The 15,426-nt window shown below is 47.6% G+C and overlaps 1 protein-coding gene across 3 annotated transcripts; it reads right to left on the bottom strand.

Annotated features, from left to right (window-relative positions):
• Nucleotides 1-335: 335 nt before the first annotated feature.
• ASB1 (ankyrin repeat and SOCS box containing 1) lies at nucleotides 336-14,977 on the bottom strand. Of its 3 annotated transcripts, XM_064159853.1 has the most exons (8): nucleotides 14,685-14,977; nucleotides 14,388-14,529; nucleotides 12,104-12,406; nucleotides 6,972-7,357; nucleotides 4,216-5,209; nucleotides 3,452-3,561; nucleotides 1,687-1,781; nucleotides 336-444 (listed from the first exon to the last, which is right to left on the bottom strand). In XM_064159853.1, the coding sequence occupies exons 1-5, from the start codon at nucleotides 14,941-14,943 to the stop codon at nucleotides 5,076-5,078; spliced, it is 1,224 nt and encodes a 407-aa protein (XP_064015923.1). In that variant the 5' UTR covers nucleotides 14,944-14,977; the 3' UTR covers nucleotides 336-444; nucleotides 1,687-1,781; nucleotides 3,452-3,561; nucleotides 4,216-5,075. The 3 variants fall into 3 exon arrangements, with proteins under 3 accessions (XP_064015923.1, XP_064015915.1, XP_064015930.1); XM_064159845.1 differs by having other exon boundaries at nucleotides 3,452-5,209; XM_064159860.1 differs by lacking the exon at nucleotides 3,452-3,561.
• Between the last annotated feature and the right edge of the window lie 449 nt (nucleotides 14,978-15,426).

Below are 15,426 nucleotides of genomic sequence, written 5' to 3'. Positions count from 1 at the left end.
TGCCATCATTGTCCATATTGTATTGATAGTGTATGCAGAGGGCTGCTAAGGACTCCTCCATGCTTTCACAATAGCTTACACTTTGATTTGTCTACCACATCCTTCCTGAAGGAGGCGGCAAGGCAGGACCTGGCAATGGTGCAGGAAATCACTGCCCAGCCCTAGACTGGTTGCCTGTGACCCCTGTGCAGGCAGCACGGTTCTCCGGCCCCCTCCAGTGGCTACAAACCATGCAGAGAAGTCAGCAACAACCTCTAGGCTTTCACAGATCCAGACCCAGCTCTTCGCTGCTCAGAGCTGTACTCCACTTTCCCATAGCAAAGCAAGCAGACCCGTTCTTGCAGTGGAATGTCTTTATTCAGCTATACGTGGATCCAGGCCCACCACAGATACCCCTTATCCGCTCTCAGATCCGATCTTGCTGCTGTGCACAATCATTTTACCCTGGGCAAAACAAAAGGACCACGGATTACCACTCCCTGAAGTGGGACTCTGTCACCTCTACTCTGTCAGTTCTACTCAGGTTCTTAACATTGCTTTCTTCACTGAAACAGGATGGGCTGAAAAATGCTGTACCTTGAAGACCGCTTTGGTGCACAAAGTGCTGTACTTGATTTTGGGGATGGGAAAAAAAACACAAACCAAACCAAACACTTCGACCCAACTGAAGCTGCTCCTCTTCCTTTTGCAGAACTCCCAAAGAGCAGGAAATTACATTTGGATACCAGGTACCACCATATCATGCTCTGGAAAACCCCCATAGCAACAAAGACATGAAGAAAACCCACATGAAAAAGACTTCTTTGGATCTGCCTTGCTTATTGCAGATCTGGTTTGGTTCTTCAACCACTTTCCAAATCTTATTATTCCATCCCAGCCAAGTTTACAAGCAAGGCAACACAACACACATTTTATGCCCCAATATAATAGGCACCCTTCAATATAGAGGGTGCATGCTGCAGAAATGTTTGATTTCTCACCTATGACTTCACAACATTCAGTTGTTATTCATTATTTGAGCATGTCCCTTGGGGAACATGGAAAAGAATACCTTTACAGAAGAAAATTCCTTGCTACATGGGAGAGAACGGTGAAGTCTGAGTTCGGGCAAAATTAAATGCTGTTTACATAGTGCCAAGATATATAATATGCAAATATTACTCAGATTTCATATTGGAAGACTGTTGTTTCTTGGGTTTATAAGACAGCAACAGCCAGAGGGTGTAGATTTTGGCCCTCCAGGACAGGGCACCGAGGTATGTGAACACAATTAATCTATTCTGAGACTCATTACTATCTCCCTACAATGAAAACTCCAGATTCCTAAGTCTGTGTATTAAACCCTGCCCACAGGGACTTACTCTAAGAGCAGTCTTTACACTTATGGCTTAATATTATGTGAATTGTGTCCCTGAGTTGGCCTCCCTCCAGCCCTCCAAGACCATCCAGCTTTAACACCAAGATCTTTCCAGGAGGCACAATCCCTCAGTTAAGATCAGATGGATGGGTATTCAGGTGAGATGTCACCTGCACTTCAAAGTTTTGATTCTGAAAATGTCCCAACTGATTGATGAATTTCAAGCTTGTTTGCTATTGGCTTGGGAGAACCATCCTTGGAGGTCTTGGGGGCTGAAGATATCCATGCTCACAGGAATCCTTTGGACTAAGCAGTGGTTGAAGACTTACACAGTCCTTTAAGCTGAAGGTCAAAGGAATGCACACCCATACACACAGAGGTCAAAGTCCCCAGTCCTAGCATGGCTTGAGTTCACCAGTAGGACCTATGAAGGAATCACATCAGTATCAGGCATTGACTCTGTGGCACGGGAAGAAGGTGCTCTCACAACTTCACTCACACAGGAGTTACAGTTCTGGGAAGGAGCACAGCTGCCAGACTGCTCAGAGTGTCCACGGACTGGCTACCCATAAACATACTGCAGGACAGTGTCAGGCAAGAGCACAACAGTCAACAAATCAAATATTTAAGCATCTATAATTAAAATTGTAACAGGCCATCCACAGGGGATTAGCTATACTCAAGTTACATCAGGAACTGAGTTGAAAACTAAATCTCCGAGTTCCTTTGAGCCATTATCTATTATTCACACCATAGCTGTGGTATGGACCCAAGCAGAGTTAGCTGTACCCAGTGGAGCATCTGCCCTCCACATCCATCCTGCCGCCTCTACTCAAAAGGCACTAGTGGGTGACTGTTTTGAAATACTGTACAAACAGGTAAAAATCAAGGGGGGGAAAAGTTGACCCAAAGAAGTTGTTGTGATGGCATTCTGTCAGGACAATCTCCCTCACTTTCTGCCTCTATGCACTGAAGCTAGAGAGTATGCTCAGCCCATGCTCCTGCAAACCATTATGGCTCCACCAGCAAGGTGACAAGAGGCTTTACAACCTGTTTGCATCTTTCAGGCATGTTAACACTTCTATAAAGCACGCACACATGCTCATGGGCTGCCCTGGCCTCCAGCATGGTGAAAACCTAAACCATCTGCAAGTCTGGAAAAGAAACAGTGCAAAACTGCTGCCTCTTCACCTTGAAAGTATGCCTATAGCTGCAGACCCTTGTCATTACATCTCACCTGATGAGGTTTTTGAAAGTATCCTTTACTTTTGTATCTGAGCACTGAGTGCAAACACCATACTTTACCTTCTCCTCAGCAATGCAAATTTTGCCACTTTACCCTAAAATCTGTGAGTAGAGCAATGTAAGGGGCCAGATGGACCTTCCAGGCCTGGCCATAGAACTGAAACAACATGAAGCAACCAGGGACTGCGCTTCCCTGCCCCTCCACCCTCTCAAAGTATTTTAGAAGGCACATGTTCTTCAGCAGACAATAAAGCATATGAGTCTGTCACTGCTTTACCAAACTCCACCAAACACATCCCACAGTGGGAGGATCAGAAACTAAATTGTGATTTGCGTTCACTTAGGCCTCTGGGGAAAAATGTTTTGTAACTAGTGTCAAGACCTGTGGGGCAAGTCTATGGGGCAGCCTTAAGGACCTGTTCCATGGAGGCATGGCTGTCAGCCAAAGGCATTCAGAACCAGACTGCAAGGTAGCTTAAACAACTCTACTTCTCTGTAACTGGCAGTAGGTCAGGGGGAAGAGCAAGCAGAGCTGGATTTCATTCTCAGGAGGGACTGTCTTACTGCCCTTGCCATCTCATGCTTAACTCAGCTATCAACAAGAGGTCCCCAGACACTAAGATCATACAATAAACAAACTCCCAACTTGCATGAGCACAGGAAGAACATCTGGCAAAGAAAATCTGTCCAAAAAGCAACTTAGGGAGGAGAAAGAACTCAAATCAGTCAAGCAAAAGCAAGTACAAATTATCACCTGAGTTTTTACCCATGGTCCTGGAGAGACCATCATCTCTGTCCTTCTAAATTTCTATTCTGACAATGCCTCTTATACAATGACTATGTCATTACCTTTAAGGAGCTGGCTGAGTCCAAGATCCTCATAAAAGCCTGTTGATTCACTGCAAAATGACACTCTTCTGTAAGCTTGTGACATGAAGGTAAATAGCCATGTAGAGGCACTGGAAAACAAAGCAGCCCAGGCTGCTGGATGCAACACTGCCTTTAAAAAGCACATCACAACCTCACTCTTCAAGAAAAAAAGTCCTTCCTTATCTCTTTCCCACAATGCTGGCAGAAGCTGCATGCTAATAGGAAGAACTGGTAAGTGGATCTAGGAAGGTCTTCTCTGGTCATACTGCCACTGTGGGATATGGAGTAAAATGCAGGTAGGGACCTCTATGTGCTATGCATTGTCAGCTACTTCACTGGGCTTTCAGTAACATCACAATCACTGCAGTATTGCATGAAGCCAGTCTAGAAACTGCTTTGGTGTCTGTTTCTTCACAGAAACATTCACAGGCATCAACTACCATCCAGCACAGCAACCCAACAGTTTAATTTAGTAACACCCCCTCCACTGTTGCTCCTAGTCACTTTCAAATATTTAAACTCATCTTACACTGAACAGAACATTAATTTAGCCTCTGCTTTGCCAATAAGTACTCCAGAAATCATTAAGGGTTAATGTGCTGGCACCATCTGAGTATCATAGTCCTCGTCCCACCACCACTGCAGTGGTGATTGGACCATGGGGAATAACCTCACAACGGGTGGGAATGGTTGGCACTGAACGCGCCAACTGTGCAGCTATCAGTTTCCAGCAGTGAAACTACCTTTTCCTCTTCTCACTTGTGCTATGACAGTGGTCAGGAGACTTGACTCGGTCCCAGGCAGTCAGGAGGAGGGCTGGCCAACCCCTGCCTTGTCCATTATGGTGCTGAGAGAGGCAAGCTGCCACAGCAGATCTGGTGCTCTGAAGAAACCACTCAGACAGGATAGGATTACACATTCTGCTACTCTCCCATCTGTGCGATGGGGCCTCTACACAAAGAAAGCCAAGTCAGCAGCTATCTTGCAGCACACAGAGACACAGATACAATTTTCCAAGTAATGCACAGCACTGGACAGGAAACTTGATGTATTTCACACCAGAAAAGAACAGGAGAAAATACATCAATTTTTACAGCAGCAACCACGTAGATCAGGTACTGATGGCAGAAAGAGAATAGTACTGTTGCAAAACCTTTACCAAGGCAAGGAGACACTCCCTTGTATGATATAGGAAGAGGAAAGGCTTAAGTATGGGCACTTTCTCCACGCAGAAGCACCGCTGAGACCCAGGGTGTGTGTAACACAGATCGATAACAGAGGTAGAGTCAGAACAGACAGACATATGCTAACAGCTATAGGATATATTGTATTTGCTTGTGTAACAGCCACACACGCTTATCAGCCTTTTTGCCCAACCAGCTGCAAACAAGAAATCACCAGTTAGATAACCAGTAGATTAAGAACAGACACAAAAGATCACTGCACCCTAAATTTGGAGGGAAAAATCACAGGGACAGGGAATTATGTGCACTCCATGAACAAGAGTTATTTCACCAGGGATGAAGGGTTAGGATCGGCACCTGGCTTTATCAGCACACTCATTTACCAAATCAAACTGTCCCAGAAAGCAGCCAGTTGCCCTTTAACTGTGTTCATGAAGTAAAAATTGTTTAATGGGATCTGGGATTGGAAGAATATGGATCAGATCCAGACGAGATTTGCCAAGTATTCTTCGTACAGCTATGCGGCAGAGAGACAAGAGGCTCCGGGTGCAGCCTGCAATGAAAAGAAGCAGAGGAAAACTATTGACAGAGTTGGGGACAACAGCATACAAGTTGTGCTGAGCTCTGACTGACAGCTGAGGAGACATTTACCCTTTTCAAACTCTGAGGCCATGTCCTCCACAGCAACATGAAGACAGTGCAGGAGAGCTGAGTGTGCACAAATCCTCCCTGTGAGGAGGCCAAAATTTTTGGCCACAGCCTTGGAGCAACAACAGCTGCCACATGGGCAGTTTGGAAGGGGGCAAGTTAGAGATTACACGGGGTTGTGATCATGGAGCTAGTCCCTTCATGACAGAGTTCAAGACATCGCTGCCAAATCCACACCAGAGGAGGCTGTAAGAGGCTCTATACTATTTGGATCATTTTAAGAAGATGTGGACTTTGCTCTAAACCACCCTCAGAAACAACAGCATGAGTGGCCAGCTCAGGCCTTATCCAAACTTTCTTTTTAGGATTTATTTCAAGTTCATGGAGAACTCTTTCAGTACAGGGACCAGAGAATGGTAGTGTCCAACTGGACCTCCAAGGCACCACTCCATTATCCTGCATGCTCTACCTGAGAAGTCCCATTTGCCTCCTAAAACCGGGCTTAATGAAAACCACCTGCTCCAGCTTATGTGCATCTCTTCTCAGCAAAACTCCAGACAGGTTTAAAAAGGAGACATGTGCAAAGCTGAGTAACTTCATGGGGGGAGGTTGGGGTTGTATCCCATACCCTGAATCCCTTTCAAATTTTTCTGGAGTTTAAGAGGGAAACCCCACTTCCCACCCTGGTGCAAAGCCCTGGCCTTCGCCAGCTGAGTCTGGTGGTTTTATGAGGTGCTGTCCTTGCTGGAACAGTGAGTGTGCACTGCATTGATGTTGCTTTTGTTATAAAAAGAAACAGCAGGTAAATGTAGGCATGTTCAGCTCTAAGGCTCTGGTTTACTTCTTTTGTAACTGCTAGCCAAAGGATATTACATTCAAAAAGCCAGCTTTTCCCTCACCTGCTTCCACCGTCTGAGCTCTCTCCTGCTGCCTCTCTGGGATCCCCTGCAGAGCCCAAGCTCATTCAAGAACAGTGAGTGCACATCTGCATGGCTTTAGAGAACTGGATCTCACTGCATATGCCATAACCTGCCCGTGATCTGCAGACTCAAAGCCCACCTCTGACAGGATCCCCCTGCATAAACTTTACCTCAGGTACTGAGGACATGGCTAGCAAAGGTGAAGAGCTGGTTTAAGCTGCTCAGAGAGGCATTATTGGTAGCTGAAGGACTCAACAGGATAAACACCACAAAATGCAACAGGAGGAAAATAGCTGGAGGCTTACAGGGAAGCCACTAGATTGAGTCATCAATGTTGATAGAGCTGGAGGCAGGCTGCAGGCTGGCCACACTGAGGATATGTGCCAGGGAGCCACAGAGGCCAGCCCTACAGTCCTCTCCTGCTTGATGCCTGCCTGGCCAACAACAGCTCACTGGGGGCCATGTCAGGGGTGATGAAGTCAGTGATGCTTAACCTAACAGCTTTTTAAATCTCAGATATCTTTTTTGTGTGTGTATGAATTGCTTTACACATTTAAGTCAAGTACAAGCTGTTTACACAATCTTTCTGCACTTGACTGAAGGCACTTGAACACAGACCTAAGAGGACATCAATGCCTATCTTGGCACCTTAAAAGCTCTTAAATGCCAAATAAACTATCCAAAAAGTTCTCCTGAATCCAGAGCCAGACAAAACCAGTGCCACTTCAGTAAGTCAAGGCAACTTACCTCTTGCTTCTTTGAACACCTGCAGAGCCTCAGGGTTAACTTTGACCCTTCCCGTTGATTCAGCTCCCAAAGCTTCCATTTTCACCAGGTTCAGATCAGCTCCAAAGTCAATCAAGAGATGGACAAATGCTGCTTCACAGCCATGCCTCAGGACAGCATCCATCACACACACTGGGGAGCCTCGAGAGAAACCTTGGATGTTGATGGGCCCGCAGCAGTTAAAATCTGGGTTGGCTCCAGCCTGGAGCAGCAGCCGGAAGCACTGGAGGTTGTGGTAGGCAGCGCTGATGTACAGAGGGCAGACCACCAGCGTAGTGAGGGGCCGCAAGGAGTGGCTGGGGGCCCGAGAAGGAAGGTGGTGATTGACATCCACATCTGCACCATACCTGGGAAAGGAAAACAGAAGATCAGAGGTCTGGAAAAAAGAGCAATGGAAGCACAACTGAAGCACTGAAGCCCAGGGTGACAAAACAACAGGGGATGAGGGTGAAGGACACCAGAGAGTGAGTACTCTGCCTGCTTTTGGTATCTCCAGCGTCCACCAGCCAAGGACTGCCCATACCTACCCTCGGATGGACCTGATAGGGCTTCTCAGTGGGCATGTATCCAGCACAGTCTTCAAGAATCAAATCTTGGACTTCAGAGAGAGAGGAGGAGAACCTGAGGAACATCTTTCCTTGCCCTCCTGATGAATGTGCCAAGCACTGCCTTGGCACAAGGGATAGCTCAGCCCTGAGCCAGCATCACGTAATGCTGGATGTAATGAGCCAGCTGGGAAGTGGGAATGATTGCAAACAACTCAGTTAAAAGAGATACAGTGAAATAACTTCCCCACCAGGATAAAATGGGCCAAAAAGCAACAGAGGCAATCACTCTGACTGCCACTAACAGCAGGGAAATGGAAACAGAAACCTGCACTCAACAGCGAAACATATATGACAAAATCCTGCTCCTGGAGGAACTGGGCTGGTTAAAATCCCATCAGAAATCCCACCAGGGAGTCAAAAAGAGGCCTTTCCTCTACTATTCAGCTCAGCTGAAGGGGTGTACCTGCCAACTCTGAGCACACAGGAAACTGGAAAAACACAAAGTCATTGTGTGAGACCTTCCACTCTCCTCATCCATCCTGCACAGCTCCATTCACAAGTTATATATTACACTCGATATCACACAAGAGATTCAGGGTCATTGACCAGCACTCAGGACACTTTAAGGGGACAACTCCATGAGCTGCAGCAGCAAACTTCTCAAGTCTTTTGCAACTGTCTCCTGTCCCACCCTACCCCACAGAGAAACCTGTAGCTCAAACCCTTGCTACATGGTGCCATGGTGTCCTAACTGCTCCGTAAACCTTGCAGCCAGAGCAAAGCAAACTCTTGCACAGAAAAAGTATGCAAGCAGGTTGAAGCCCTGTTCAGTGGACATGAGCATCATCACAAAAAAGAAGCAGTGCCTGCAGTTTACTTCATTTTGGTAAGCACAGATGGCTTTAAGTTGTGAATAAGCAGAAAACAGGGATTATTAGCTTTGGTTCTCCTCATATTTTTCTTTTGTAGGGAGTGAAGAATACAGCCAAACAAATGGGAGCAAAAAGGCAAAGTCTTGCTCTCTGGAAAAGCATAAAACATGAAAAATGGCAATGCTGTAGAAAGAAGAGATGGCAGAAATAAGGATTTGTTTTCCCCAAGCTGAGTGATGCCCAAGCCGTGAGGATACTAACTCCATCTACTTCACACGAAGCTTGGATGGGACGAAGGATGAAGACAATGCAATCCCCTAATGCTTGATCCCCCTGCAGATCAAGCAAAAACCCTGGCCCTTTTCCCCCACAGAGGGATAAAACATTCCTTCACCTGCCAGTCCTCCTCCCAGAACTGCTAACCGAGTGTTCAGAGAACCAGATTTTTCTGCCTCCCTATTTATTTCTGCCTTCCTAATATTCTGTTTGTCAGTTAACAAAACAAATAAAGAAACCACCTGGGGACAATCCTGCCTCAAGGCAAGCATAGCCCTCACTGAGCAAATACTTCAAAGAATGCTTCAATTCTGAGAATGGGAATAGCCTTAAGTCAAGCACATATAGAACAAGGGCTGAGGAAACTTGTCTAAGAGCTGCAAAATAGCCTGAAGCATATTTTTATGCCAATGTGCAACATCTCCCAAGCATGGACACTTTGGCTGATATCTAAGAAGACTGTTGGGGAAAAAAAAAAAACAGTAAAATGAGAGAGTCAGGCAGTACTAACACTGCCAAGTACAACCTGGTCCTAGCACCAGCTAGATTTGCTTCCTAGTTTCCCTTTTGGGCATCTCCAGAGCACTTTACTGAATCTGCATCACTTCACCTCTGCACAGAGAGCAAAATAAGGTGTCTGTTCTCCATGTATGCTCCCTGGAGAAAAATCTCTTAAAATCAGATTGCAAGGGCATTTGAATGGAGTCATCTGTGTGTTGCTGTGGCAGTTCCATAGGGCTGTTGTAGGGTCACTGCCTCATATGGCCATGATCCTGACTAGAAAGCAGGTATCCTTTCAGTTTAGACCCCCTTTTCTTGCATTATTGTCATCAAAATTCTCAATGGAAATACCCAATTTAAAGCAAAATACAAAACTCCACTTTTCTCAGAGTCAGGCACGCTTCCAAGGCACATCTCTTCTGCACTGTTTTAATGTGGCAAAAGCATCTTCTCATCCTTAATGCACTGGGTCAGCCCTCATTTACCTCACAAGTGCAATGCAGCAGTTCGATCCCATCACAGCATGATCGCACCACAAGCTGTGAGGAAAGTAATCCCTACCCTGGCAATAGAAGCATCAATATTTCCACCAGCAGCCTTATAAAGTAGATCACCATTCCACAGCTCTGTGTGTATTTAGTCTCAATGGATCCTGATCGTGCTACCATATGATTAAAAAAATAAATGAACTAGGTGATGGTTAGACACCTGCAGCAAGCCTGGCTGGGTTCAGCTTTTACTTCAGAACACTGATGCTCTCTCAAGCTGAATATGCCAAAATATTTCCTTGTATCCCAGTAAAAGTGTCTTCCTCACTGCATTGTCCCTGCCAAATCCCTTAGATCAACGCTTGAAAAATCTTTGAGTGAGCTTTGTAATGTAAGACTGCATTTTAAAGTACGCAACTCTGAACAGACCTGTGAAATCTGTGCTCCAAGATATTTGAAAATGTGGGCAATCTGACAACTTGGTATTAGCTTAGCAGCCTTGAGAGAGACATTGTCTAATAAAAAGATACTGGCCAAACTCCAGTTAATTTTTAATCCTGAAAGTTATCCAAAAATCTTGCTTTTAATATTGCTGGCAAGGTATGCTGAGAGTAGACACATAAATCAATGCATCAGCTCTCCATGCACTGCTGACATACCATTTGCTACATTTCACCCCGCCTTAGTGGATGTATCAGGGCAGATTCTCGGCAACACACCGTCTGAGTTGAACCCTGTATGGACAAGCACACGGTGACGGAGACATCCTCCTCTCAGCTTGCAGAGAAAGAAACAAGTAGGAGGGACCATCTCTCCTTCTTTCTGGATGCCAGCTTCCTTAAAGCTACACTTGCATGAAAATTAACTTCCCACAAGCAAAAAGCAAAGGACAAAATCCCCAGACACTTTGAAATCTTTCTACTCAAATCCTTTTGGTCACCATTTTCTAGCTTTTGTGGTGAATGAAGGGATTCCTTGCAGAGTGTTTCTGTGTGGATCCAAATACCTTCTATTATTTCTTTCTATGACCTGCATTTTCCCCTTATGAACCCTTAACTATGTTTCTTTGATGGCCCATATAGTTGTCCTGGACATATATACAAAAATTACACCCAAAATTTCCAATTAGAAGAAAGGAAGTATCACAGTATGCCACAGAGGAAGAAACTCAAGTCCACACAGCCTACCAACAGACCTTGAGCTCAATGACTGCTGACGCTTCAGAGAAGATTTCCCAAGGTCACCAGTTACCCACCACAGGTTACTCTTCATCACCTTGTAGCAATGATCGTGACTCTCTGCCCCAGAGAGGCCATCCCTTTGAGAGAGCTGAGCATTAAGTGTTTGGCAAGGGGAGACAGAATCAGATGTCATGGAGGACATCCTAATGGTAGGCAAACACCCAAGCAGCCAAGAACAGCCAGTGTTGGTAACAAGCACCTTTGTTTCCAAGGCCAGAAAAAGGTCAGAACTGCAGAACTAAGCAAAGGAGAAATATCTTTCTGTGGTGGGTTAGGAACTTTCCCCACACACACTACTGGAATTTACCAGACTAGCTCAGATGGCTTGGAAGTTAAGATGAAGCTATATTTACAGCCAAGCAAAATTTACAAGCATATATGAACAATATATTTACAAGTATTTACAATTATATACAAAATAGAAATAACACAGAAATCCAAACTCCCTCCCAGGCAAATACAGTTGAGCAGAAGGACTCAAAGCTATCCTCTCTCCCTCTACTTTCCCAGACAGACAAACAGAACAACCAGCAAAGCTTACATTGTTTTCTATTAGCCAAGATTAGCAGGAAAGATATGAGAGTGAAGTGAGGAGGAAGCAAATAGCTCCAGCATCACAGACCAGAGTGGGATAAATTGTTTACATTTTGGCTTTTTATCTCTCTCAGCACATCAACAAATGATATAGACTTCATCAGTATTTTCTTTTTACAACCAATGATCTAATTTCTCTCATCAAAATATTCCAATTAGGCTCAAACCAGCAGAGTTTCCAAACTCAGACAGGGGCATGGAGCTGGCAGTCAGGATGGAGAAAGGTGGTGGGAAGCTATTTGGGAAGACTTGGCTCTGATCAAGTGGATGGAGGGCTCAGAAAGAGAGACTCTTTCTTGGAATTTGTCCTAGGAGAAGTCATACAGCAGGGCAATAACCTGTTGCCAGGGTCAAGCAGTTGGGAAGACAATTATGTCCTTTTGGGCACTTCTCTGTCCTCTCTCCTGTTCATCTCTTGGCCAGCTACACCAAGCCTGTGGAGGCACTGGGCATGTGAGAAGGGCAGAGATATTCTGAGCCACGTAGGGGAGAAGATTCCAAGAGATGAAGAGAGGAGGTAGAGTCATCCCTCTCCCCACCAGGCCCATCTCTAGCCTGCACCCAGGCTCTCACCTGATCAGTTCCTGGAGGATGTCTGCCCGGCCCACACGTGCTGCATGGTAGACAGGAGTGCTGCGATGGTGTCGGCTGCCGTTGGGGTCAGCTCCAGCTTCCAGGAGAATCTTAGCACACTCAAGGTGCCCGTTGACCACGGCCACATAGAGGGCAGTCTGCCCCTTCACATCCACGAGGTCGATCTCAGCCCCTTTGCGCAGGAGGAAGTCGACGCAAGGGCCATGGCCGGCGGTGGCGGCGATGCGCAGCGGCGTGCAGGGCAGCCAGCCGCAGCACCACACTGACTTCTCGTTGATCCGGCTGGCACCGGGGGAGAAAAGCAAAGCCTCAGAGAAGTCCTCTCACTGCCTTGCACCACCCCACCTCTCCCACGCCCCAGTGAAGATGCTGGGAGAATCTAAACTGCTCCCTTGAAGCTTTTCCTCCCCATGTTGGCTCTTCACAGCAGTCCTGAAAAGCTCTTGCTAAATACCTGACCAGGCACTGCACGTAGGTAGACAGAGACTACAGCATGGACCAAAGCAGCACCTGGCTCCACTGTGTCAGGAGCTGCATGTATGCACAGTGAGGGACAAACCCTGCTTCAAAGCTCAGGAAAATAAAATACTCCCTCCTCTCTCCTGTCAGGGACATGTCTCAGATCAGCAGTGACCAAGTTAGGGACCACAACCATTTAATTCAAGTTGATACAAAGTGGGCACAAAGTTGTGAAAAGCAGAAGGAAAACAGCGAGAGGACACAGAAGGATAACAATGTATGGCAATGCAGGCAACATCCAGACCCACCCCAGGAGCCACGGGGATGATGTTAACCCAAATCCAGGCAAACTCAGCCATGCCACTAAGGAGCAAGCTTTGGAAGGTGCAGCTATCCTGCACTGAACAGCATAAGCAGACCATTAGCATCCCTGCTGGACAGCTGTACTGGCATAAAAGCCCTTTCCAGTTTATTGAAAGAGATGACTCTGGCTTGCAGCTGCTTAGGTCCCATCTGAAATAACCTGTATTAGCTGTTGTGCTCATCTAGATCTCAGGTTAGCCCTACAGGTCTCATAAACAGCCAGACCTCGCTCCCAAATTCTCTGTGAATCACTGCAGGCATCATTTTAGCAGGAATATACAGAGAGGAAGGGATTTCTTTAAGACAAATGTAGACTGGCAAAAGTGCACTCTAGCCAGCACAGCAGCGCATCTGTTCTTCTGGATCACTCTATACAGGTCCATGCAACTGGTACAGGACAAAGCAGTTTTTGCACAATACACTTACAGAGTTTGCTAGGAGAGCAATAATGCAACTTTTTTTTCAACTATGTTCTAGGAAGAGGAATAGAATAAGCCCCACAACAAGCCCCCAGCTGGGCCTGTCAAGACTTATGATAGTGTTCCCTTTAACACTAAGGGTTTGGAGATCTGCAGTCTGTATCTGCCCTCAAATTCAAAGAAGCCACATTTCTTCTCACTGCACCACCTGTTACATGGTGCTGTGAGTCCAGCCCTCCTCCTACTACCAAACTTTGCTTTTTCCTGCAAGGAGGGATGTCTGACCCAGCTGCCACAAGGTTCTCATGCTGCATGGGACAAAAACAAGGCCAAAATCTCAGAGTAAGGAACCAAAGAGGCCCAGATACCCAGGCAGCAAAAAGAGAGGACGGGCCATTCTCATTTTTGCTGAATGGACAGTTTTTGGAGGCTGGGAGGCATTTTGCACTCTAAGCAGTTTTCTCCACGGTGCAGGAAAATTAATTATCTATCCCCACGGTAACTGACTTCACACTGGGCAGATTCTGTAACACAGGGTGTTTCAGGTTCGTGTTTGATTGTAATCCCTTCTGTGTGTTTTCCCCATTATACACGGGCTCCTGTTTTCACAATACTACATTTCTACCTAGATCTGAGAAGAGGCTGCATGTGGCTGCTGCACACTCACAAACAAGCACTGAGATTTGCCTCCCGGGAGCCCACGGAGGGGTGGTTTCAGGGGCAAGTGGAGCATCCATCCACCCTGACACCTCTCTTGTGGAAACAGTGAGATGGGGATCTCTACCCAAAAGGAGCTGGCTGCAGGGAGACGGAGATGGGCGTGCGGTGAGCAGCCCCAGGGAGTCAGTTTGCCAGAATCTTTTAAGTGGGGACGTAGCACCCTTGCCCCTGTGAGGGTCTTCAAAGACAGCATGAGTGAGTCCTCTCGCTCTTGTCTATGTAAAGGTCTCCAAAGGCAGCGCTGGGGGTGTGGACAGAGTGGGGCGTGAGCAATCCCCCGCACCATCAGAAGCGCTCCTCACCTTTGGAAGCTCTCATCTTGCAGCAAGCTCTTGAGGGTGGGCAGGTCCCCCACATAGGCCGCGTCGTGCAGCCGGGTGTCCTCGCAGTGCTCGAGGGGGTGGTCGCAAAACTGCTCCCGCAGCCATTCTTTCAGGTTACGACCTGCGCTGGAGAGAGAGGGACGGAGGGGCAGCCAGGCTGAGCCTTGACTGGAGGCTACCCCTGGCAACGGAGGGACCTGCCCTGTCCCGTCCCGAAAGGAGCCCCCGGGATGGCGGCAGGCCCACAGCGGGCAGCTCCCCCCCGCCCTACGTTACCTGCCTGCCCGCCTGAGACAGCGGCCGGATCCCCGCTGCCCGGGGGGCCGCCCTCCGCCATCGCGCACCGCCGGCCCGGCTTGGCCTCCGCTCCCCGCCGGCAGCGCTCCCGGCTGCTGCCGCCGCGTCCCTCCCCAGGCCGGCCTGATTGGTGCCTGGCGGCCCGGCAGCTTCCTGCCTCCGCGTTAAGGTGGTTTTCCCCGGCGGGAGGAAGGTCGTTCGGTTCCGCTCCGGCAGCGTGGAGCGAGGCCGGAGCCATTCCTCCTTCAGACCCGCCCCGCCGTGGCACCTCAGCGGGAGGGCGGCTGAGGCTGCCCGGCCTGGCTCTCTTGCTCCGGTCCTCAGCGCCCAGAGCCGGGTGCCTTAGCCTGAGGCTGCTTCTTCCAGTAACGACTTCAAATGGAGATAATGAACAGTGCCGTTCCTGCTCCCCAGAGCACATCAGTGGGGTTTGAAAGGGGCCTCCAGAAATGGAGTCCACCCTCTGCTAAAGCAGGGTCACCTAGGGCAAGTTGCCCAGGATCATGTCCAGGCAGGTCTTCAATCTCTGCAGAGAAGGAGACTCCACAGCCTCTTTGGGCAGCCTATTCTACCGCTGCTGCCCTCCCAGGGAAAGTTTTGCTTCTCCTGGCGTGGAACTTCCAGTATTCCATTTTTCCCCTTTGCCTGTTGTCCGATAACTGCACCACTGAAAGCAGTTTGGCTCCATCCTCTTGGCATCTGCCCGTGAGATGTCTATTGC

Source organism: Pogoniulus pusillus, chromosome 2 (assembly GCF_015220805.1).
Source record: "Pogoniulus pusillus isolate bPogPus1 chromosome 2, bPogPus1.pri, whole genome shotgun sequence".
NCBI lineage: Eukaryota > Metazoa > Chordata > Aves > Piciformes > Lybiidae > Pogoniulus > Pogoniulus pusillus.
This window is presented reverse-complemented; position numbering and strand designations above follow the sequence as displayed.